Genomic DNA, 26,733 nt, shown 5'->3' on the forward strand with positions numbered 1-26,733 from the left:
CAAATATTCAAGTAGGTATCCATTTTCAAATTTACCGTTATACGAGAGGTTTGACAGGCCTAAAAGGATGCCAATTTCCATTGTATTAATATTCATTACATTAGAAAGAAATCTTATTTTGTAAAGTTACAATAGGTCATGATTACTATACATGTACAAAAATTATAAACTTGTCTAGTTTGTAATGAAGTTATTCAATTTTGTATGCATATTAGAAAAGGCTTCCGGGCTAAAATTATATGCCTACTTACTCCATTCCGTAGTGTATGCAAGCATATATGCAGAAACAAGACTAAAATAAGTGCATTTTTGTCCTACACTTGTAGTCTAACTCAGACATTTGATTAAAAAAATCCCCTAACAGGCCTATTCGGATTTCGAGATAATCACAAGATCTAGAGACGATTTAGAGATCAACTAGATCTACATTAGATATCGACTAGATGTGACTTGGATATCTGAGTGATAACTTGTCGAAAACGTTCAAGAGGACCTCCAGAATCGCGGAAACGTCAAATTTGATACATCTATCTTACAAAAATATTTAATATCTTTAAATTATCCATATCTTTTTTGAAGTCTAGTAGAAATCTAATTCATTTTTCGAATCGAGCGGAAACTGGCGGTCGCTAAAAGCTTACCATCACCACCCAACACTTGTGCAAGTCAATCCAGTAGCTATAAACCTATCTATCTTAGCAAGATTTTTTATACATGGCGTAAGTGCGTGTATTTGACACGCGCCCGACTTAATAATGTCCTATGTGATCTAGTCAGGGCCGGTTTGTGAGCTTTGTGCTTGCAAGGTCGCTCCACGTCTTCCCAAATTTTCCAATAGTCTTCGCCCCTGCAATAATAGTCCCTCGCCAGGTCTGCTATGGACGGCAGCGTTTTGACACGCGCATAAAGGCCCTAATGATGGTAGCTCATCAGTTCAATGTCACATCGCATGGCGCAAGCGTTGGGCAAGCTGCTGCGTTTTCCACTCGCGCGCATCCATGGCGTACCTAACACTTTTAACTGACAATATTAACTAACAACAAGGTCATATAGCCCGGTAAAATTTCTAGTACAATCTCTGATATGCTCGTCTCGTCAGGTAGTTCTCAGATACATACTTAATAATATAATCAAATTTATTCTTTCCAATAATAAAATATTAATTGTACAAAATACAGCAATAACGAGAGCTAAGTTTAGTTTTTTCTATTAATTTCTAAGACCATTTTCTTTTATCTTGGCATATGATTTAGAAAAAACTGTTTCGTTCTAGTGTGTTGCTCCTATGTAACAAAAAGGTAAAACATTGCATAATCAATAATACCTAGGTATTAGCCACAATGTAACATTCACTTCAGCATGGCACGTTGCTAAACTGTGAAATGAAAGTAACAGGTACCTACTAACTACCTGCTTGTTAGCCTCCTTGAAAGATCATAAAATGTTTTTTTGAAACTTAGAGTTGTGCCATCGCATGGATTGCTAAACTTTGTTTTTTATCTCAGTGCCAAACATGGTTCATGGAATTCATGGGATCACTTTGTTGTTTCTGACTGTCTGTTAGTCTACTCTTAGCTCTCATATAAACCTAAAGTTAAAACCACTTATCTGTCAGTCATCGAACTCACAGACCATTGCAATTTTGAGTTCGGTGTAATAATGACTAATGACTCAAAGTATTTTGTATTTTTATGTTTCTTACTTAAGCTTATCGCGAAGTCTACTGCTCACAGAGCCACCATTATGTATACCCAAATTCTTCTCGTTACTATACAGGGTGTATTTTTTTACGTGATACAAAATATGTTTATCTAACTCCATAAACAACTAGCAGTTAAATGCTCCTACTCTCGTTGAAATCAGACAATTTTTTTTTTTTTTTTTTTTTTTCGTGATATTTTTTGTACTTTTAAAGGATATTATGATATTAAAACAGCTTTATAAGATATTTAAAATGTAAAGTGAACTAAATTACTTTTCAAAGTAGCATAAATCACAAAAAATGTTTAATGACTTGTGATTTACGCTACTTTGAAAAGTAATTTAGTTCACTTTACATTTTAAAGCTGTTTTAATATCATAATATCCTTTAAAAGTACAAAAAATATCACGAAAAAAAATAAAAAAATTAAAAATAAAATTGTCTGATTTCAACGAGAGTAGGAGCATTCAATTGCTAGTTGTTTATGGAGTTAGAAAAACATATTTTGTATCACGTAAAAAATTACACCCTGTATGTATGAAAGAAAACTGTTTCAAAAATAAAACGGTTTCTGAACCCTGGTCGCAACAGCCATCCGGACATTACCTTTAGAACAGAAACAAACTGCTCTAAATCAAGTTTATTTATTTATTTATTTACTTAAGTGATATTACGACTGAGGCTTATGAGTTATGACAGCCACGAATAAGTGCGGCCATTACTCTCTCTTCTGGTTCACGATGTGTGTTGCTAACGCTAAACGAGTGCACAAGAGTCGTGGTCGCGCGGAACATGACTTGAGGTTTCGCCATTTACTTAAGAGGCGAATGAACGAGAAAATATAAAATTTAAGAAAATATGTAATACGGTACGTTTTTATTACTAATATAATATTATCATATTACCGAAAGTGGGAATCTATTGCTAGAGAATATATTCATATTCATATTCATATTCATTTATTCATAAAATTACAAACTTTACATGTCAAAAGGGTTATTCATTAATTAGGTCCATAACAACTTTAAGTGACATTTGAATGATTTCAAACGTCTCACGTAGGTACTTGAGTAGTGAGGAAGAGGAACTGCAATGGTTTAATAAAGCGTTCGTTAGAGACCACGACATCACCATATATAAGGGTTCTTTTACTTATAAAATAAAATACTACTGACACCGTATTCGAAATACAAAATATGAACGTAACTGAAATTAAATGGTCGCACTCATGGTCACAGAATCGCACACACGCCGTGAGAAAACCGAAATAATCCCAATAAGGTCAAGTTAACCCTCTGGGTTGGAAAGACAGATGGCAATCGCTTTCGTAAAAACTAGTGCCAATGCCAATTCTCAGGATTAGTTGTCATGCGGACCCCAGGCTCCCATGAGCCGGGACAACGCGAGGAAGTTGACTCATGGACACAGAATGTGTGGTGATCACGACATTCGCGACTCATCTTGTGTGCTCTATAATATCTAGGGTAGAGGGTAGATAAATATGTTTTATGTAGGTATGGCTTGAGCCGTCAAAGCACACATGCTAGGCAAGCATTTAGAATGTCATGTGAACGCATTAGATGCTCGGACACGGATGTGTATTTGATAAGTGTCGGTTTCGCGGCGACGTATCGTTATAGCGACGTTTGATCCTATGCCTGTGGGGCCATAAGGGCAGCGGAGCCTATCCATGGATTAATCTAGAATCCAAACAAATGCTTTCTTACAACAATTTAAAAAAAAATACTGTACCCAACCTATTTAAAAAATACACAACAAAATACAAAGATTCTGTAATTATCGCATGGAACAGACAAATAAAATTACAGGCACAAGTAATTATTATGAATTCTAAATTTTTATAATAAGTGCTAACAATATTCTTTGCTCCAGCAGATGCAGCTAAGCTTTTTTGTGCGAGGTGTCACCTGACAGTGCAATACTAATTAAAGCTCAATTAGCACATGCTTTCTCACACTTAAATGTGCTCGACAAGTTTTATATTAGGGATAATCGGTATCCTCGTAGCTAACCTTAACCAAATTAGACCCTAAACTCAATCAATGTCTCAATTCATAGGCTAACACTACTCGATCAATCGTTTTAGTCACAAGTCTACAACAAAAGCAAACACAAAAGTGAACTGTCAAACAACAAAACACCTTTCAACTTTGACGTGCACATCTTCAATCAAAGTTGACATTTGACCCGCCGGGATGAGCGCACGTTATGGCCCCTCAGGAGTTGCGCAGCGGTGAAAGTGGCCGAGCGGGGCGTCACTATATCAGGCGTGCAGAGCCGCGCGCGCCACACTCCTGCGCACAAGGCAGGTGAGACCTTAGATCTTAATATTGGGACGAGCAATAGCCCATTTTTATGTAATTTGCATACATTGACAATTTTAATTGCTTTGTGAATGTGAAGTGTTGTGTTATGTGTGTGTTAATTGCGGAACATGATCATCACGTTTTCTGTATTTTCGTTTCCTCTTGAGAAATATTCATGAGATGTTTATCGGTGTGTCGTAAGATGCAGTCACGAATTTCTGTAACATCTTTAAAGTGGAGAACGTGGAATGTGGATAATCAAAAGTAGAATCAATCTTGAAAACGTTTAAATTTATGTCATGTATAAGAATACAGTCCTCATTCTCAGTTGTGATTATCTTAAATTTTGATATTTATGACAAATTTTATTCCCACTATTATTCTAAACTCTAAAAAAAACTTAAAAGTAAAAGGGTTTTGGAAATTTCAGGAGAACTTCATACAGAATTGAGGAAATATTGAGATTCGTAACAAAAACAAGTTTTAGTTATTTTTGTAATTATTATGTATATGGACTGTTTGTCTGAAATAAACGTTACATTACATTACATTACATTACAAAAAATTATGATCCCGAAGTTTCCAAAAATTTTTTATGTAGAAATTTTCCAATTTTGCTCACTTTCCGAACACTTCGGAAGTTCTAAGTGTTAATCACCATTTTAAACAACTATTCTATGTATTGTAATCGTAAACGCATTTAACATAACATAACTTTAAACATCTCTTACTTAAATAGGTACATCATCATTAACTCATTCTAATCTTTAGTTCTGATCCACGCCGAACATCTTGCACAATTCTGCAAGCAAGGACTGACGTTTATCGAACATAGCTATTTGTACGTTACGTACAAAATACATTTGACATTTGACGTGCCCCTCGCCCGCAAAAATCGGCCGACTATTTTGTAAAGAAAATGACAGCTAAGGCGTCTCCACTTACTATTTAGTAACTATAAGATTCCAGTATATGTACAGTATATACTCGTATAAAATCCAACTGATAGTAAAGATAATCTTCCCCAATTCGCAGAATTACCATATCCCAACCAACATGCAGTCCTTCGTAGTGTGCCTGCTGGTGCTCGTAGCCTGCGCTGCGGCTGCGCCCCAGAGGGAAGGAGCGGCCTTCTCCAAAGAAGCCATCAAGCAGGCACAAAACACATTCCTCATCCCTAAGGATGCTGAGATCCAGAAGGTAATCTAGCAGTTCCAACATGCAGTCCTTTGAAGGATGTCTGCTGATGCTCGTGACCCGCGCTGCGGCTGCGCCCCAGAGGGAAGGAGCGGCCTTCTCCAAAGAAGCCATCAAGCAGGCACAAAACACATTCCTCATACCTAAGGATGCTGAGATCCAGAAGGTAATCTAGCAGTTCCAACATGCAGTCCTTTGAAGGATGTCTGCTGATGCTCGTGACCCGCGCTGCGGCTGCGCCCCAGAGGGAAGGAGCGGCCTTCTCCAAAGAAGCCATCAAGCAGGCACAAAACACATTCCTCATACCTAAGGATGCTGAGATCCAGAAGGTAATCTAGCAGTTCCAACATGCAGTCCTTTGAAGGATGTCTGCTGATGCTCGTGACCCGCGCTGCGGCTGCGCCCCAGAGGGAAGGAGCGGCCTTCTCCAAAGAAGCCATCAAGCAGGCACAAAACACATTCCTCATACCTAAGGATGCTGAGATCCAGAAGGTAATCTAGCAGTTCCAACATGCAGTCCTTTGAAGGATGTCTGCTGATGCTCGTGACCCGCGCTGCGGCTGCGCCCCAGAGGGAAGGAGCGGCCTTCTCCAAAGAAGCCATCAAGCAGGCACAAAACACATTCCTCATACCTAAGGATGCTGAGATCCAGAAGGTAATCTAGCAGTTCAAACATGCAGTCCTTTGAAGGATGTCTGCTGATGCTCGTGACCCGCGCTGCGGCTGCGCCCCAGAGGGAAGGAGCGGCCTTCTCCAAAGAAGCCATCAAGCAGGCACAAAACACATTCCTCATACCTAAGGATGCTGAGATCCAGAAGGTAATCTAGCAGTTCCAACATGCAGTCCTTTGTAGGATGTCTGCTGATGCTCGTGACCCGCGCTGCGGCTGCGCCCCAGAGAGAAGGAGCAGCCTTCTCCAAGGATGCTGAGATTCAGAAGGTAATTTACCGGTTCCAACATCCAGTTCTTTGTAGGATGTCTGCTGATTCTCGTGACCTGCGCCGCGGTTGTGCCCCAGAGGGAAGGAGCTGCCTCCAATGAAGCTACCAAGCAGGCACAAAACACATTCCTCATCCCTAAGGATGCTGAGATCCATGTTGGCAGGGTAATATTAGCCTGCCAACATGTAATCTGTAGCCTGCACGACCACAACCCAGAGGGAAGGAGTTACCAGATGGTAACCTAATAGAAACTTACCAGCATGTAGTCGGTAGTATGCCAAAGTAATGCTACTAACCTAAGGAAAGGAGTTGTCCCCTCTAACACCAGGGATGCTGAAATCTAGAAGGTAATAAGGTAAAGGTAACCTTCTAACATATATACAGCCGTATTCGAACAATGAGATACGTCAAATACTAGATATTGAAACGATATGGATTAGATATGTCAGTGTCAAACAAGTGTCAAAATTGACATTTCTTCAAACAAAAACGTCACTTTTGACACTTGTTTGACACTGACATATCTAATCCATATCGGTTCAATATCTAGTATTTGACGTATCTCATTGTTCGAATACGGCTGATACTGTCTGTAGCGTGCTTTCTGTTCCATATTGAATCAAAATAACATTAACTTGAAATCGGAATGAAGTATAGACGAACCTCTTGAATAGGCAGAAATAAAAGGAGAAATCTAGAATAGATTTGTCAAATAGTTAAACTGATCAATTTTAATGTTTAACGTATCTACTGACTCATACATTATTAGAAGAATAGGACCAGTCAAATAATTTAAAAGTCCATACAGTTAGGTACATAATTTTATGCCAATCTTGCATTTTTCATGATTTATTTGACTCGGATTAATTCTAATGACTTATTTATGAAATTACAAAATGTTACCCAAAACGATGTCTGAATTCTAGTGCTAATTAAATATTTAATAGCATTTAAAGGCCATTGCGTCTTTTAAACCACCGCTGCAGATTAAGATTTGCGAAACACTGACCCTGGGCCCTGCTATAAGCTATAGCATCATTTAGTTACCACACCACACTATTAATTTGATAGCTCATGCTATTACTGACTTAATAGCATATTAAGTACCCAAAGACATATTTCACAAGGTTTACTGTAACTTTTATCCCATCGAAAACATAAATGTGAAATGAGAGCCAAGTTCAGTATTAATTATTAGTCTACAAACCAATTTTAAAGCTTTTTCTCGCCAACTAAAGTTGAATGCTAACTATTTAAAGTATGTACCTACTTTACCCATTCACTAAACAAAACGATAAAAAGCATTTAAAATTGAAACCATAAAGAATTCAGGTGGGTATCTAAAGTATTCCTCATTGATCCGGCAAAATTAGTCCAGTTTAAAAAATATATATTTTCTTCCTTTAGGTCCAAGAAGGTATCGAGCTAGCAGCGTACGAGTCGATCCCCGGCAACCAGAGAATCAACCTCTTCGAGATCCTCGGCGACCAGGTCCCCTCAGAGGTCATCAACAACCTCCAGGGCCAAATCGACCAGGTCGGACGCAACTAACTCCAAACTACTACCAGTACGGCTAAGATGGTCGCCACTTTATCGTCTGTCACCATGCCTGTCATGTTCTAACAACTATGTAAGTGACGCATGACACGACATGCGAGAAAAATGCGGCCATGCTACCGCTGCAGTAACGGAAAAAATTAAAGAAGATTCATCCGTGCTGGTTTCAACACGAAGACGTTATTTATTGGTGACGCAAGTACAATACAGTGAATGTGATATTGTGCAACATCTTTTATACATTTGTACATAAATTATATTTAAATAAAGTGGTCGTGCGACGTCCAACCTGCTTGTTTTGCTTACATAACTTCATAGGAGTATCATCGAGCGTCCAGTAACTATAAGTGTCGTCTCCGTTTACATATTATTGTTACGGACCTCGAGTTCCGGGTTAAATGGTGTTCGATAACTGTTTGCATGCGCTCGCGCAAATTGTGTAGCCAATGGTAATACACGGCCATTTACTCGATAATCAATTAGTGGTGAGAAGACAACTGACGTTTAATTGGGATCAGGTTTCCGAATCTGTAGATATTATCTTGTTTTTGATCCGGCTTTAATTGAATGGTTGTTAAAACAGGGTTGACTGGATTTTGTTTTGCTCAAAAATGGGGACAATCTTACACAGTTCGCTAAAGACTCAATGCAGTTGCGCCATTACTGAGAATAATCGTGAAAACGCATAAATAAATGCCCTCACCCGGATTGGAAGCCAGGATCTCCAGTTTTGAAAGCAGGGTCACCACCGACTAGGCTAGGAAGCTGACACACGAATCTAACCGAAACATGAAATTTGACATAAACATTCAAGTAACATATATACATTTTATCATTCACTAACATGTGTGACCGGGGTCTGGGACTAGTTTCCGTTGCAGAACATTGATATACAAAGAAAATAGGATGAGTAGAAGTTTCGTAAAAAACTTCACAAAATCAAAACCAGGTAGCAAATAGGTACCAGACTTTTTTGTCTAGGTTGAATCCTGATGATAAACTCCACGGACAATTAGGGGAACTCCTCAAATCTGATCATGTAAAATCCAAGCATTTGAATTTATACGCACAGTGTTATTTTTTAAAATAGAACCTGCTCATGAAGACCAGAATGGAACTCCTCTACGACAAGAATTTTACGTGGGGTTAATTGTAATTGTCCAACTGTTTTCTGAAGTCGATTTTTATCTATTAAAGGTTATTTTGGACTACTAAGGAGTTTGTAGCAACCTATTATATTTACAAGGGTAAGAGGATTTTGCTCGGGGCAAGAGAAACATTGTAAGAAATCTTCACACTCACAAATGTTTCTTATTCGTACCCCATCTAACCTTATCTAAATTTCTAATGTAGCAGCAAAGTAGAACAAACTACGAGGTGAATCGCTATGTGTTTTGATCGAGGCATCGATGACATAACGGCTGTAACCCGCTCAATATGCATGCGCAAGAGTTCTCACCTTACATATTAAACATTTAGCAGCGCCTGACGAATTAAACAATTGAAAAAGAAGTAGGATTCTTTGATATCATGCCGGCGGCTGATTTATATCCACAGTTTTTCTATGTTGTGTTAGCCATGCAGGTATACGCGGCGCGATTCGGGAAATGAATTAGAGATGCAATAGATAAGATATAGTAAAGATATGTGACGTTCCACGGCGAAAGGTACCATTACCCCGACTGAATATTGGAGCGGTGTTAATAATAAGCGTAAGCGCCAGCTGCCATAAGGTACCTTTTGCCGTGGAACGTCACATATCTTTACTATTTCATATCTAGTGAATGTCTAACGGCGCGATATCTTAAAGTTCGAATCGCGCCGACGATTAAAAAAGTGACGTACATACATACTTAGAAAGGGGCACTCAGAAAATGACGTCCTCAGAAAGTGACGTTCTAAGAAAGTGACCTACACAGAAAGTGATGTCATAGTCCGCCGAAAGTGATGTCTTTCACAGAAAGTGGTGTCTTTCATGGAAAGGATGTACTAATGCAAAGTTTGAAATAAAAGAAAAATTGAAAAATTTCATGAGCAACTGTGAACTCCGGAACCTACCATCCCTCCGCTCCAGCATTGAAAAATAAGTTATCTTCCAGTGCTCACTCCATAAGTGGGTCAAACACAAAACTGTATTCACGTCTTTACTGTAGACAAAAAGTTAACGGCTTGTTTAAAACCCTTATCCGCATGAAAAGGTACTCCTTTTATTTGGATAAGTATGATAATATCATTACCTACATGCCCACAAGCTGTTAACTCTTGTCCGCAGGAGAGAACTTATTTAGGCTTTCAATGTATTAATAAGTTCCTGCCGGTTTATACGCCGCAATTTGTTGCTAGTTTGTATGTTTTACATGTATAGTAACAGCACCAGTCATGGGACATTTAAGAGGAAATTTGGAGTATTTATGATATCTCCCTTATACATGTAAATGGTCTACCGCTTAGCGTGTTAAAAGATGAAAGTCCTATCCGTCTTTCATGTTTTAGGCGTGTTGTATTAAAGATACTGCAATGAGTTTCCACATACTTAACAAATTGAAACTATGTTTTTTTTCTCCAGTCATGGACACCAAAACTCCAGTAATGGGCCCCCGGTAATGGACGTGCATCCAGTAATGGGCCCCCTATAATGGACATTGTTCTATCAGTATAAAATATTGAAATGGGGAATAAGTTAAGGCAAAAAAATCAATTTTTTGTATAAGCTTTTATCGCTGAATGTATTTTTCTTTCCACGGCCACTTATTATTGTATTAGATCCATCGAGACAATTCTAATATTCTAAACACAATTAGTTAGGGTTTATTGCGATAAAGTTCCCATGGCCACCTCCTGTCTCCATCATCAGATCAGGTCCATGTTATCATACTTAATATTGCATTATCATCCGATTTGCATACTTAATTACGTACTTACACAAAATTTCAACTGAATCGGAAATCGAAAAGTGGCTCAAATTCAGCTACCAAGATTTGACCCACACTAACTAACAGGGCAAGTTAAATAAAAGTTTGGAAAAACGATTTTAATTTATCCGAAGTCCGAGAATACCTCCTGGTTGACATATTTCGTAATTACATTTTACTTCTGTATTGTTTAAACATGAAATTATGGCATGGCAAGCATCATTATGTCAATTGTCCTATCATAGGATGTATGCAGTTTTACAGCTCCTATAACGGGATTGGGCCAAATACCACTATTTTTTTTCATCTGTGGAATCACAACATAGTGTGTTGTATACCTTATCTCATGGTAAATGTAATGAACAAAACACATTCTAGTTTTCATTAAGTATTAATTAATTAAAATTTAATAAATTAACTCACCTCTCTTAGCGAAGTTGTTAAGAATTCTTAGTGATATTTTTTTTCAGTGGCACGACAACTTTTGGGTTGACGCACATTTCTTAAAAAATAACCGAATTTAATAAACAGCTCTAGGACTCTTATTTATGATAAAAATATATCCAGTATTTTGAACTACTTTTAGATACTTATTTTAGAGGAATTTTGGTTTTTTGTCCCATTACTGGTTCCACGTCCATTAAGGGTATGCTACTATATACCTAGTGGTACGGCTTCTCGGCCAACAAAAGTTACTCAAAATATGATAGTAGATCTTTGCTTGGGGTTGAGTCATGTACTCAGTAGACATGGAAATTAGATTTTCAGCCAGGGACGATTTTACTATGGAAATAGAAGAGCTGGGCCGAAACTTATCAGACTGGAACAATAAGGGGTTTTAATTTTTGTAAAGCTTTAGGTATGTACAGTTGTGTGCGTAATAATAAGTCCATGAATACTTAAATACTTTGTACGATTTCACAAGCTTGCATTTTTGGGGAAACGAAATTTTTCGTTTTCTTATGTAATTAATGCAACTAACTTGTATAATAAATATATTATGTAACTTATTACCTAGGTCTAGGCAGCGTTATAATAACAGCCAATTAAATTTATGAAAAACTTATTTAATAGGGGGTATTACTGCAATGTTCTGCCGCCAGAGTGCAGCACTAAGCTAGCTAGTAAACAATAGCCTCGTAAGACTCAAGTCAATTTTTGCGCTTTTGAATTTGGAACTTTTGTAATTTCTATAAGAGTTCAAAACTCGAATTTAATTTGTACTCGTACACGTACTCTCGAGGACACTTACGAGGATAGAGTAACTTATACATAGGTACTGTGCCTAAAACGGCTAAAACTGTTATTGACAAGTTTTCACAGACAATAAAATATGACATTGATGCATCATATCATTTCAAGGCGATTTGTTTGTTAACAAGGGCCTACCGGGAGACGCGAAAATCGAAATTTAGTTATCTGCCTCTTTATCGCTCGAATACCTATGCTATAGAGAGGTTCTTGTTTCGCGGTAGACCCCCCCCAGTTTGTGATGGATAGTAGTAGTGGCGCCCCCTACGCAGGTTTTAGGATATGGTGATGCTCATGTGATGCTCAACTAAATTCAAACTGTTTTACAGCTGCTTTACTTCTCTATAAAGGTAAGTCGATGATACTAAAAAAACAACGGATTCAGTCTGTTTCTTTTATTTGTAAAAAAAAAACAATAATTATAAATAATACAGTCACCACGTGCTTATTGCTCGGGAAAAGGCGACGTCTTCCGGAGCAAGAAGCGACGCCCGCGCACGCCGACGATCATAAACGTACCTACACATCGCTGCACCTTAGTCCGTGGACATAAGGAGCAAATTTGTGTACATGTTTGCGGTCTGCGCCTGCGCGGGCAGAACATGATCGGTCTCCCGCTCGCCGAAACATTGTGAAAGATCGAATCTAGAGAGTATTTGTTTAAGAAAACGTTTTATCTTTCTTCGAGTTGATAAGAGTTTAAATCGATGAGTAAAGGTTTCTCGAATCGGATAGTTATTGAAATATATATATATATATCCTATAGCAAAAAAGCATTCGATTCGAGTTAGTCCTCAAAAAATTAGGCAAAAGTATTTCACTGTTGTGTTAACCAAATTTGAGGCAACATATTGTTGATGTTTCATTTTTATTACGTTATGTACTCAATTTCCATAGATCGGTCTGACACGATGAAACTACACCTTACACTAGCATTGAGCCATCTTTCCAGCAATCCCACTTCGACACCGACACAGAGTGCATTAAATAAAAACTATGTGCAATCACATTCATTCTAAACCATCTAGGTCTTACAATATCTCATAAGGTTGATTATATAATATCAAATTCGATTTGTACCAAATATAGTTCCGTGTCGCCTCGCTCTACTGGCTTTCCACCGAGGGAACTAAAACTAAGCCCGGAATGTCCATTCGAGGTTTGTCATGTTCTTTAATGCTAGCAGTAATGGCAACGTGGCGCGATGCCGCGCAGTCACAGGTTGACTAGCTTGGTTGCTTACCTATCATCACTTACTAACTCGCTCTCACTAACAAATAAATAACTTACGCTAACGAAGAGCTAGACTACAGCCCTCACGTTTGACACATCGCCGCGCCCTCGCGCCCTAACTCTACGTTATAAATAATTTGTCCAGCTAATACACATAAAATTCGGCCGGATACCCCGGCCGTCTACTTACATACGACTCGGCGGAAATTGTTCCCGCCCGAGAGAATTGACAAAGAATAATTAATCCTTCTGACAAGGTTTTCGTATATAGTCCTATTAACCTAGTAGTCTCTACATTAACTTAGAGTTTCAAGAACGAAACTTACTCTAGAAATGCTGATAAGCTGAGGTTCCATCGATCGACGTGCGTGCAGCTCACTGCGCCGCGGTAGTGGACGCGTCTGCCCCCAAAGTCACATCGGCTGCCGTAGCCGACTCTTCAGATGACAAAGCACTCTCTGTGTATGCAACTGCTGAAGAAGGCCTCGTTTCCCCAGAAGATGTCACAACATCTGAAGAAGCAGTAGCAAGAGTTTGTTCAGTTGAAGATTCAGAGAGGGGCTTGTCGTTATTCTTCTTCATCACGACTTTCGTCGGTCGCCTATTAATCGTTGGAACGTAGGACTGCGAGATAATTTCAATGTCTTTCTTGTCAGTTTCGTTCTTATTAGGCATAGAGTCAGACACATTGTCGATGATGGGCCTACGCGTAGTCGGCTCCACCTTGTCATGCGGCGGCGGCGCGTCAGCAATGCTGTCTGTATCTTCACCCTCTATTTCCACCACTTTCTGCTTATTAACTGGAAGCTGACTCTTAGTTTTCAAGGGGATCTCCGTGATCGAGTTAAGGTTGAAGTTACTATTTTTGCTCTTGTATCCAGCGTTGACTGGGATCAATTCCTCTGAGTCGGAGAAGCTGTTAGTTGTAGTGGTTCGGAGCAATATACTCGGCTCGTCGGTGTGGCTGCTGATGGAAGCCACATCTCCTACCAAGTCTCGCAAATCAGTTAGTACATTGCCCTGTTTTCTGTGCGATGAGTCAATGATAGCTGCATTCTTTACTTTTTGCGTTGGAGAAATTTTAATAGGTTCTACAGAATCAGTACTACTTTCTGAAGATTCGAACGAAGTAAAAACGAATTCCGTGGTCTCAATATTCTCAAACGAGTTTCCTGGGGTAGAGGGAGTGGTCGGAGTCGTCTTTGCAACGGTAACCTTCTCGGTCTCAGTTGTTGCCTTGGCTGTTGTTATTTCAACTATAAATGGAGTTTCAGTTGAAGGGCTTTTGTCTTTTAAGGCGCTTTCCGAGGAGTCATGGGGGTTTTGGTCACTGGTCTCAATCGGCAATGAGCTGAACTCAGTCTGAGCAGTGATCTCAGTCGGAATGTTGGATTTAATAACAGTACCCGTAGTTAATTCTACTGGGGCTTTTAGTGTGCTGGTGATTATTTCTGAAGCATCTGTTATTCTCTGAGTAGTTTGAGACGTTGTATCGAAGGGAGTGTTCGTTACCTCACTTGATCTGGGTACAACTTTATTCTTTAACGTGGAAAGTGGTGAAACGGTAGTCTCCGCTACTATTTTAAATGCTGGTTCAGTTGTAGTAGAGGTCGCGATTTGAATAGATTGAGTAATTGATGGTTGAGTTTTAGTAGATGCCACAGCCTGAGTAGATTGAGTAGTATCAAAAGGAGCATTTGTTACTTCGCCAGACCTAGGTATAATTATCTCGTTTGAAACAGTAGCAGCAGTAGTTTCATCTACTATTTTACTAACTGGTCCATTGGTAGTGGAGGCATCAGTTTGAGTATTTTGAGTGGTATCGATTGAAGTGGTCGTTACCTCACTAGATCTAAGGAGGTATTTATTTTTTAATACTTTTTGAGGAGTAGCAGTAGTCTCATCTAGTTTTATTAGTGGATCAGTGGTAGACGACGTGACTCTTTGAGTAGTATCGAACGGTGCACTAGTTTCTTCATCAGGCTTTGGTGTCTCCTTTACGATTTGTGAACCAACAGTAGTCTCATCTACTAACTTAGCTCCAGTAGTAGTTGAAGTAGCGATATAAAGAGGTTCTTCAAAAGCTGTTACTGGCTCTTCAGGGTCATCTAATTCACCGCTTATATCTTCTGGCACTGAGGATGGCACATTCAATATTTCAGGCGGAATGGCTGACCAAGGGTTAAGCATCGGACTACCTTTTATTAAGGATTCACTTTGCGGTGTAGATGATGTTAATACATATGCTGTAGTTTCAATTTCTGGAGTCTTCGTAGTTATAGTACTTGTTTCAGTCGCTGGTTTTTTAGTGGTTGTAGTGGTAGAAGTGTCTAGTATATACCTTACTGTAGTCGTGGGAGAGTCTTTCGGTACAAGAGTCGTGGATGTAGGTGGTAGTGTACTGGCTACATGTTGTTCTCCGTGCACGTTTGTGTGATCACCATCCGCACTCTGTTCAGATATTTCGTCTTCATGAGTTCCTACTGGGGATAAGTCATCAGGAATAGGAGGGAAAGCGGGGTTGTGATCGAAAAGAGACGTGTCTTCTTCTTCGATGATAGCAACTCTGGTTGTGCTGGCTGCTGGAATAGTATCAGGTGTAATCGGAGGCACTCCCATAGTAGCAATGATCGTGGGGATATGCGATGGATAAATTTCGCTGTTTATAGAATCCTGCGTCGACAGGCTAATTTTTGATGGAAGCAAATCTTCTGTAGTCTTAGCCTCAATGATCTTTTCCACTGGTTTTGAAGGCTGTTCTGTAGGCAGTGGTGAAATTAATTCGATGGCAGCAGATTCCTTCGGTTTAGGTGATAATTCAGCGCTGCTAGTCACGATTTTGTCCGGAATGGCTTCCCGTGGAATGAGTGGTGACTTGGATGAAGGGTACTCTGGCACCTCAATGCTTGTCGAGGGCAGAATTTCCTTGATCTTTACGTCGGTAATAACGGGAATCTCTGACACTGGCGTGATTTCCTTAATAGTGATTTCCTGCTTGATGTTTTCCTTCGGTGGAGTTGGGGCGGCGTTAGAAGCGTCCGTCGTAGCCATGCTTGAAACTGATGGTAGTAGTCCAGGAATAGCAGTGACTCCTGAAAAGAAAAAAATAAATTATATTTCTACAGCCAATTAATATTAGGCCCAACGCTGGGCATAGTCCTACTCTAACAAGAAAGAATGGGGAAAGCCTTGATTGATTGGAAACTTCTTGAGTGAATTTCTCATCTGGATATATGGAAGGTTAAACTAGCTCTAACCTACATTATCTTACTCGTATAAATGAAGGCACCTTGTCCTATATTTCTATTCATTGACGACTAACCGTCAAGGATAGAAAAAGTATATTATTTAATGTTTATTTGGGCACAAATGGTACATGTTTAATAATGGCTCATTAAAGAATAGTATAAATGGCTCACTAAAGAAAAACATAAATGATAATACATAAACATTGAGTCTGTTGTATTAAGTTACAATTAACGTTGTTTACCTCTTAGCGGACAGTTGTCGTACTCGGGACAGCACCGGCCAGGTACCAGCCTCGGCTGGCAGTCATCTCGCACGAAGCAGGCGATGCGGCGACACACCACCTCCCCTCCCTGGCAGTAGCACACGCGGCATGGGTCCTCAGGATCCACCAGCTTCTCGCCGTTGCCGTACACGCGGCCCTCTTGCTCGCATTCTGAAAAACGATGGAGATATCGATGAAGATTATTGAGTTTCTGTATTTTGTATATCGTACAGGGTACAGGGCACTGTATTTTATGAGAGGAGTTGAGTTTGTTATTAAATTTTTATCTAGATTATTAAGGAGGTTGAACTAGTTTTTGTACAGGATAGTACAAAAACTAGTTCAACTTGTTTAATAATCTATGGTAATGCGTTCTCTCGTCTTAATGAATAATGAGTAACACAAGTAGAGTTTATAAGAGGGTCGAAAACGCTTCACTAGCTGTAGGATAAGATTACGGCAGGTTTTGGAGTTTTACTTACTTTTCTTTCATTAATTTTACTTAATATTCACCAATAACTACATTTTTAACTCTGATAAAACATCTGTGCCTACTTTCGTCTCACAAACTTGCATTAGGTACCTGCTAAATGTACTGCCAACGACCTCGGTTGTTATTTATCTAATTTTTTATGTTACCAACAAGATGCATAGGAGCAGATGAATCGCCTGATGGTATAAACGATCACCATCGCCCAGGGCCACCCGCACCACCAGAGGGGTTGTAAATGCGTTGATAGCTTAAAAGGTACTCATAATCGAAGCGACATGTCTTACGGTCGCTGTCATGACGTAGTCAAAGCAAGTGCAAAGCATTTAAGGATACTGCAGTCACATGGGCCCGCCATGGCCACTCAGTTTTCACATGAATACTAACCGCACTGATAGGTAGGACAGCAGTGATCCGGTCGGTGCAGCGCTTTGCAGCCCGGGCGCGGCTCGCAGCGCTCCTGCGCGCACTGCACGCTGCCCGCGGCGCACGCGCAGCGCTCGCACGGCGTCGCGCCCGTGAACGTGTCTCCCGGCATGTACACTACGTCGCCGAGGACGCAACTGCCTGGAACACCAACAATGCACGGTTACAGACGAAGCAAAGAACAAATCAAGGATGCATTGATCAAGTAAATGAAAAAACCAACAAAGGCAGAGTAGATAGAGAAAGTGCAAGTAAATAACTCTTTTAACTCTCCAGGTCTTAAACGCCGCTAACCGTACATATTCGTACTTATTGATTCACCGACTCATCATTTCAGTACTGACGTAAAATATTTCGTAATATGGTTTCCCTCCTCTTCATAACAATTTTTGTGATCGGTACTTAATGTACTTGTGTTAAAAACGTAATTACCTAACACAAAAAAAGAATTGTAATGACAGCTCCCTAAACCAAATTTTCATACTATTACCACTGTAAAATCAAACGTAATCTCCACTCACCTTCCTTCAATCCGACGTCCTCGCTGGTCACATTCGGAAGCGGCCCCAGCGGACCTGCAACAATAATGAATTCGTCAGCCATTGCCCCTAAATACCTCCGAGATTACCTTCCCCCCACCCCCCCTCGGTCAATCGGGCTGATGGAGGGCTAATCCTGTTTATTGGTATGGTCGAACATTGTAGAAACGCGAGCGAGGGAGGGGACCAAAATAACATGATCTCCATATTCATAAAAGCCATAAGTCTATAACGGCTTTCAATCAATCTCAATCCTCAATATGATGTACATAAAATAGTTGTTTCAATCATCAATTAAATATTCTGTCAATCGTCTTAAATCAATCGGGGTTGCAAACGATCACTCGTAATTATCAATCTCAAGAAATAGTCATAGTTAGAGTGACATTCCATTTCCAACTGCAGATGCAATACTGTTCATTTTACTATGGAAACGCGTCGCTGTCATTGTCAATTTCCATAGAAAATGAACAGTATTGCAGCTGCAGTTGGAAATGGAATGTCACTTTTAATCTTCGACTCCTATTCGTAGTCCATAAGCGATTGGAAGAATATCCCTGAGCCTCCAATTTGCATTGGATTTAATCAAATGCCTAAACGATTCGCGTTGATTGAACTCATTAGCGTCATTAGACCTTTTTGCGAGTTTTCGTAGCTTTAGAAAATGGGCCTTAAGCGGCTAAAATGCGAAAAGTTTTAGCAATTTAATACTGCCCCAAAAGAACGAAGAAAAAATAAAAGTATACTTGTTAGTATAGATAATTTTCAAAGACGTAAAAGGGGTTTTAAAAATTATTTACACTCCCAGGCGTCTAGATATAACTGGTATTAAGCACCTCATACGAGCTCATTCCTCATAAAGCCCTTTGTTCTATACAGAAATAAAACAATTATATGTCTTAACTTTTTATTTCAATAACATGAATACTTTCTACTCTGCTAGTAAATATACTCGTAAACATATTATTCCAAAGACGTAAAATGAACAATTACTATTTTTTACACTCCCAACAGTCTACCGCACGTCTGTTTAAACTTTCAAAGCCGCGCAATAAAATTTCTAAAGATGTCTATGACCTTACGATTACTATGATAATATCAGAAACAGCTGCAAGCTGCGCACATCGCAAATAATATCACAACAACACAAACACCTTCAACCTAGTTTCGATGTTTTGTTGTATTGATTATATCAACAATTAACAGTGAGAATTATAAAATGCTCCTGTTTTTACATCAGAGCCTTTCATGGCGTAATACGTTCCAATGTTTGACTCCTTAAGGACGACTCAAGCTAGAACGAGGCGCCCGCGACAGTTTAATTTTCGATAGAGAGCACACGTGATCGATCACCGATCACTCGACAGAAAACGAAGTGTCGATCGGACGCCTCGGACCGGGGCTATAACCGCGAAAATCGAAGTTCGCAAATTGCGGAGATTTTTCTCTGTCACTCTAATTACGCCTTCATTGGAGTAAAAGAGAAAGATCCCCGCAATTTGCGAATTTCGGTTTTCGCGGCAGCCGCTCGGACCACTCTAGCGTAGGTATGACTCATGCTCTTTAATGTAGGAAGGTAATAATTATTTTTAAACAATGGTTTTTTGTTTTAGGATATATAATTTAAGATTCCTTGTAGTCATATGCCTTATGGGAATATAGTTCAGAGCCGGAAACCGCTACCAACTTTTAGTATGTTGTTGGGCATGGCATTGGGTCTCCAAAACTGCCGGGAGACGGCGGCGCCGGCCATCTACTTCAGCGGAATGACGTCATCAAAATGACTCCCGTTTCGTTGCGAATATTGCATATTGTACCCAAACTATGCATGGCACATAATTGTGTGGGGTATTGAATGAAAGCCAGTTAAATATGCTATATTTCATTTATACAGTGTGTATCAAAATATTCAGCCGTTTAAGAGCCATTTGCAAAAGAATCAAAATGATGTAAAAAAATATTCAATTATTTGGGTTTTACAACCAAACCAAAAGTCGGACGTTAAAGCAATGTACTACAAAATTAAAGACGACGTCTGACGCCATACGTTGATATCAATCAAGTCAAAATTGGGCCAAATGTGTGGAAATTATGCATCAAAATATAGATATTTGCCCATACAAATGCATTAAAGTTAAAAAAATCCAAATTGGTCATTTTCAGGATAATCCGCGTAAGCTTCTAGTATGTTATTAGCAATATGACCTGGGTCCTAAAACTGCCGGGAGACCATCTTTATTGTCCCCCAGTCACGAATAATGACGTCATACAAATAATCACTGCCGAATTTCGTAAAATGTAAATTATAGCTATACTATGAGTCACACATACATGTGTCTTACATGTAATAAAAGGTTATTAAATTTAGTATGATTCACCTAAACATTGTTTGTAAAAAAAATGTACGGTTTAAGAGCTAGAAACAAAGAAATACCACTTTTTATGGAAAAAGTAGATATATATCAATTTTATAGCTAAACTAAAATCGTCAATAAAATGTTGCGTATAATATTTAAAAAACCAGTTATTCAACTATATATCACAATTTAAATTTTACATTTCCGACAAAAACTGTGGAAGTTCTGGAAAAAAAACTAAAGCGCCCCAACAATTCTACCTTAATGCGCTCATATTATGCAAAGAATAGTTCTAATCATCGAGTATTAAATGAATGAACGTTACATAAAATACATGAAAACGACATTTTCGAATGGAACCATAATTAAAATAATAATAATTTACTTGATAAGTAAGCAAAATACTGTTTCTTTAAGTACCTAATCTCCTCCTTTCAAAGTCGGTTAAAATGTGGCTTTTGTGACCTGGGCTACAAAGACAAATAAATTGACACCTCATTTATCAAAATCAGTTCAGTTGTTTCATGTAAAAAATACATAATTACTTATATATTTAAGCCTCGATTAGCCTTATACATACATACATACATACATCACTGGCTCAGTGACCCAAAGAGGACCTTGACCTCTGACACAAAAGAGCGTCACTCTGCCCTATTCTGCGCCACTTCGCGCCAGTTGGGTATTCTTATAAAAGTGGAATCTTGAGTGGTGCAAGGGTTTCAAGGCTGAGCTGAGAAGGCTGGCAGAATTTTCCCTCTGATCCTCCGAAATACAGGTCACCCCTCTGGTCTGCTAACATCTACGGCCTGAGGGTTTCAACGTTAGATGCCAAGCCACGCCAGGCCATAATAGTAAAGGTCTAATTATTGAATTTTATTTTTTTGTCCGACTACGGCAGAATTTGCTATCTATGCGTGCATGTGTAGGTACAGTTTGCATGAAAGTACTGAACTGATTTTGATAAATTAGGTGTCAATTTATTTGTCTTTGTAGCCCAGGTCACAAAAGCTACATTTTAACCGACTTTGAAAGGAGGCGATTAGGTACTTAAAGAAACAGTATTTTGCTTACTTATCTAGTAAATTATTATTTTTTTAATTATGGTTCCATTCGAAAATGTCGTTTTTATGTATTTTATGTAATGTTCATCCATTTAATACTCGATAATTAGAACTATTATTTGCATAATATGAGCGCATTAAGGTAGAATTGTTGGGGCGCTTTAGTTTTTTTTCCAGAACTTCCACAGTTTTTGTCGGAAATGTAAAATTTTAATTGTGATATATAGTTTAATAACTAGTTTTTCAAATATTATACGCAAATTTTTTTTGACGATAATAGTTTAGCTATAAAATTGATACATATCTACTTTTTCCATAAAAAGTGGTATTTCGTTGTTTCTAGCTCTGAAACCGTACATTTTTTTTACAAATAATGTTTAGGTGAATCATAATACATTTAATAATCTTTCATTACATGTAACACATGTGTATGTGAGACTCGTGGTATAGCTATAATTTACATTTTGCGAAATTCGGCAGTGATTATTTATATGACGTCATTATTTGTAACTGAGGAACAACAGAGATGGTCTCCCGGCAGTTTTAGAATCCAGGTCATATTGCTAATAACATACTAGAAGCTTATGCGGATTATCCTGAAAATGACCAATTTGGATTTTTTTAACTTTTATGCATTTGTATGGGCAAATATCTACATTTTTATGCATAATTTCCACATTTTTGGTCCAATTTTGATTTTATTAATATCAGTGTATGGCTTGAGACGTCATCTTTAATGTTGTAGTACATTGCTTTATCGTCAGACTTTTGGTTTGGTTGTAAAACCCAAATAATCGAATATTTTTTTACGTAATTTTTATTTATTTGTAAATTTCTCTTGAACTGTTGCATATTTTGGTACACTTTGTATAAATAAAATAAAGTTTATTTAATTGGCTTTCATTTAATACCCCACACGTGTATGTGCTATGCATAGTTTGGGTGCAGTATGCAATATTCGCAACGAAGCGGGAGTCATTTTGATGACGTCATTCCGCTGAAGTAGATGGCCGGCGCCACCGTCTCCCGGCAGTTTTGGAGACCCAATGCCATGCCCAACAACATACTAAAAGTTGGTAGCGGTTTCCGGCTCTGAACTATCTCTGCGACCGTTTCCCATAAGGCATGGCACTATTGTGCAAACGAACGGGCAATTGAGCAAATAATTGGAAAATTTACATTAGTTCTTAAACCAACAAGCTCTTATTCATAGAGGCGCAAGTTAAAAGCCATGCTCTGTATAGCGTAGAGTACTTTGGATTTGGCCAGAGACTATCGGCCCGATTCTAACTTTAAGATACGTCAACTAATAGATTTAGAAACGATCTTCTTCTTCTTCTTCTTCCTCGCGTTATCCCGGCATTTCGCCACGGCTCATGGGAGCCTGGGGTCCGCTTGACAACTAATCCCATGATTTGACGTAGGCACTAGTTTTTACGAAAGCGACTGCCATCTGACCTTCCAACCCAGAGGGTATACTAGGCCTTATTGGGACTAGGCCGGTTTCCTCACGATGATTTCCTTCACCGAAAAGCGACTGGTAAATATCAAATGATATTTCGTACATAAGTTCCGAAAAACTCATTGGTACGAGCCGGGGTTTGAACCCGCGACCTCCAGATTGCAAGTCGCACGCTCTCACCGCTAGGCCACCAGCGCTTTTCTCAGAGTTCTCAGATACATACTTAATAATATAATAAAATTAATTATATGCAATGAATAAAATATTAATTAAACAAAATACAGCAATAACGAGAGCTAAGTTTAGTAAAAAAACAAAAAAAAAAATAGATTTAGAAACGATATGGATTAGATATGTCAGTGTCAAATGTGACGTTTCTTCAAACAAATACATCACTTTTGACATTGACACATCTAATCCATATCGTTTCCAGATCTATTAATTGACGTATCTTAAAGTTCAAATCCGGCAGTATATCGTCACCTAGCAGTTGATCTTAAGGTCCTAGCTACCTTAGCACTTGAATCGGACACTAATGCATTCAAAAGTATACCTTTTGATTCAAAAACTGTACCGGCTATATGAATACGTCATGGTACCTAACGACCACAGTACCTGCGACAACAAATGCCATCAAAAATGTATCTCGATTCTCGCAAATTAACCACCTTGCCGGTGCGATATATGTATACCTAATCATAATCGTTTATTGCAACCCTGGTATTACAAGATTTTAATTGAATTAATGTAAATTAAATCAACTATCACAAGTTATTAAAACCCCAACACGTCCAGAATGATTGAACAGCTTACCGTAATTCTAACCTCAGTCGCGTTTATCGGCAATTTGTCAAATCGCTTGAAAGTGTCTGCGCAAACCACACTAAGCATAAACGTAGAAGTAAAATATTTAAAACACTATTCTATTATCTACCTTATGTGATTAGAAGAAGGTATAATTCTGAATGGGAGTTTGCATGTGGTTAGTGCAGATTATGCATAGTGGAGGAATCGCTAGCGCAATGCGAATGCGCGTTATGTCACCGGCGCACGCGCCGGCGCCGCCGCGCGCCCCGAATTTCAGTCGACCATGTTATACTACATGCTAATGCAGCACGGAAGCGTTACAAAAGCTGGTCCCTTACGGACGCAATTTTATAGACTTCTGAAAAAGTGAATATTCTGATTAAATGTCTTGGCTTAAAAAAATTACAACGTCAAGAAATTACTGTTGGTGAAATAAACATATTCTGAAAAACTACCGAATGTAGAGTTTCTTTACAACATTTCTAGACTTGTAATAAAATCACAGATTAAAGGACGGTGTTCAAATCAAAATAGGTTAATTCATTAGTTAACAGTGGTTACTATAAAGTAGTAACTAGCAAGGCGAAAGGGACCGTAACCGCTTTCAGTGTGCCACCAGCCGCTTTACTTGCACTTGGTATGCCAACGATAAACCACCTACTTTATTTGCAAATTACGCGCCGTACAAAGTAAAAGTAAAGTACCGCCGAAACTCGAGCCTTGGATCCTCGCGCTTGGCATTGTTGATGAACAATAAATAACTTTACATAAATTAACGTTACATTTCATAACTTCACTAAGTTCATCAAAGCATGCCGGTGTAAAACTTAGCTATAGCGTTTGGTCAAACATTTACTTTTACAAGTAGTAGTATTAATTGGTGATAAAATTAAATGTTTAAAATTTATTTTATTATAACTTCATACCTATCAGTGGCGGCATCTTCATAAAAGCCGATTCCCACCGGCTTGCCTGTTTTTGGACGTTTGAGCAGAATTAGCCCAAATTAGGCGGCTTGCCTATAGATATGTTTGACGCGTCGCCACTGATACCTACCTATATATTAACTCAGACTCGGAATATAAAATTGGCTTAGATCTGTGTAGACTAAGGTTCCTGCTTTCATTTCCGCCAATTATGACATGAGGGAAGTAAAGTTATAAATTTAATGGTCATGCAAGTTGAAGGTAGCCTTAAACACTAGTACTGATACTATTTACTCATAGTATCACTGCGTAAATTATCTATTTCTATGTATAGACAGAGATGTAGCGCGTCTTTTCATTCCCCGTTTTTACGCATACTAATTGCCATCTCCCTAAGTAACCGTTTGAAAGCGAAATGGTATTCATTCATCAAAAATCACGGAGGAGAAAAAACAGGAAATTTGCCAGCAACATCAATCAGGGTGGAACAATGAAAGCTCCCTGGGGAACCCGATACGCGTGTCATCGTGATAAGTGCTTATTGCTTTGTTTAAAGCAAAATTCTTACGTTAGAAAAGAATCATAAATAAATAAATTTTATTAGACAATTTTTCACAAACTGTCCTACTCCCACAGTAAGTAAAGCACAATAAGGATTGTGGTTTGAGTAATAACCAGGGTCATACACATTTTTTAGCAAGTTCATTCGCGTCTTTCCTGTAGACATCGCAAATTTAAGGCAATCTAAAGCGAATTTTTATGCGGCACATTTACATGCGGGATATTTTTTTTCAGCACTGGAGACAGAAGAGAAACGGGATATCTATGTACCAGAGTCGTTAGCTTTGATTGTATTGTCCACAGAAGTAACCTTTTCTGATCCTCTTGTGTTTGACCTACTAGCGAATATGGATGCGAAATTTGAACCCATTCACATTTATAAAGCGCAAGTACCTTATCAGCGATAGTAATCAACTTTTTACTCCACAAGTGCGCAAAGTCCCGGCATTTCATAATATTTTATCGGAAAATATGACTCCACGCTATAAGCGCACAAACAACGAGCGAACCCTTCGGGAGCAAAAACACTTGGGTTTTTATCAAAAGACTTGAATTAGCAGTCGTCCCGAAGCGGAGCGAGAAAGGAAAAATATTCTTTTGAGAGTGTCAAAAATGTTACATTTTGTAACAACTTATACAAACTGTAATAACGAGGGTTCTAAACGATTGGGTTCTTTCATGCTATTACTTTTCCAAACTGTCACATTATTGGCACATTGTTGGCTTGTAGGAAAAAGTTAAGATCAATTTTTTTCTCTGACTATATAGGTCAAGAAATGGATGCTCAAAAAACGTTGTAGAGGGAAATGCTAGGAACACAATTTTTGACTCCGTAACTTTGTTTGGACTAGTTAGGAGGTGAACATATCAAAAGTCCCCGGCTGTAGCCCCGCTGCTGGGGGGTAGAGGGGGGTAAGAAGGTCGAGTTTTTCGGTTTTTCATTGATATCTTGGAAACTTTGCGTCTTAGCGACATGACTACTAAGACAAATCGAAAGCTGATAAAATTAGTTACAAGTTTTATCCTGTCAAGTTTTTCGATATCATGAATAGTTTTTGAGATACCCGCTCTTGAAAGTTTATTTAGGGATTTTAATTTTATCTTGATATCTACGTCAGTGAAGCTGTTAGGCCATGTTTGGTATCATTTTCGTATAAATCGGGGGTGCTGAATTCATTTATGGTATCACATTGACACCATTCCGAAGTAAAACCAAAATTTAAAAATAAATATTTTTTTAAATCCCTCTTCACGCTTAAACCGCTGAACCAATTTCGTTGAAATTTGGTATAGAAATAGTTTAAATCTTGACACATGACATAGGATAGTTTTTATAACCAAAAGCATCTTTTGAGGGTGTGAAAAGTGGGGTGGAAGTTTGTATGGGGAGTCAATAACCGCTGAACCGGTTTAGATGAAATTTAGGACGGAATACATCTGTGATTTAGATGAAAGTGATACCAAACATGA

At 38.7% G+C, this 26,733-nt stretch overlaps 2 protein-coding genes across 3 annotated transcripts in view; one reads left to right on the forward strand and one right to left on the reverse strand.

Moving 5' to 3' along the window:
- Positions 1–5,085: 5,085 nt before the first annotated feature.
- Positions 5,086–8,012, forward strand: LOC134665542 (uncharacterized). 2 transcript variants are annotated; one of them, XM_063522518.1, is made up of 2 exons: positions 5,086–5,229; positions 7,575–8,012. In XM_063522518.1, exons 1-2 carry the CDS (start codon positions 5,086–5,088, stop codon positions 7,716–7,718), a joined length of 288 nt encoding a protein of 95 aa, XP_063378588.1. In that variant the 3' UTR covers positions 7,719–8,012. The 2 variants fall into 2 exon arrangements, with proteins under 2 accessions (XP_063378588.1, XP_063378590.1); XM_063522520.1 differs by lacking the exon at positions 5,086–5,229 and adding an exon at positions 5,876–6,044.
- A 4,281-nt stretch (positions 8,013–12,293) lies between these two features.
- LOC134664889 (mucin-2) overlaps positions 12,294–26,733 on the reverse strand; it is a 73,204-nt gene continuing 58,764 nt past the window's right edge. Inside the window, exons 3-6 of the mRNA XM_063521599.1 lie at positions 18,069–18,122; positions 17,509–17,688; positions 16,611–16,802; positions 12,294–16,212 (exon numbers count right to left, since the gene is read on the reverse strand). Coding sequence (XP_063377669.1) covers positions 13,496–16,212; positions 16,611–16,802; positions 17,509–17,688; positions 18,069–18,122 — 3,143 coding nt within the window. The 3' untranslated portion in view covers positions 12,294–13,495. The remainder of the gene's footprint in view (positions 16,213–16,610; positions 16,803–17,508; positions 17,689–18,068; positions 18,123–26,733) is intronic.

The sequence above is a fragment of the Cydia fagiglandana genome, chromosome 6 (genome assembly GCF_963556715.1).
Source record: "Cydia fagiglandana chromosome 6, ilCydFagi1.1, whole genome shotgun sequence".
In the NCBI taxonomy this organism is placed as follows: Eukaryota; Metazoa; Arthropoda; class Insecta; order Lepidoptera; family Tortricidae; genus Cydia; species Cydia fagiglandana.

What these genes read in the sequence shown, in the direction of transcription:
- LOC134665542 (XM_063522518.1), top strand. Translation starts at nt 5,086, where the DNA reads ATGCAGTCCTTCGTAGTGTGCCTGCTGGTGCTCGTAGCCTGCGCTGCG. An exon ending in AGGATGCTGAGATCCAGAAG is followed by an intron (nt 5,230 to 7,574) that starts GTAATCTAGCAG and finishes TTCTTCCTTTAG; the next exon opens with GTCCAAGAAGGTATCGAGCT.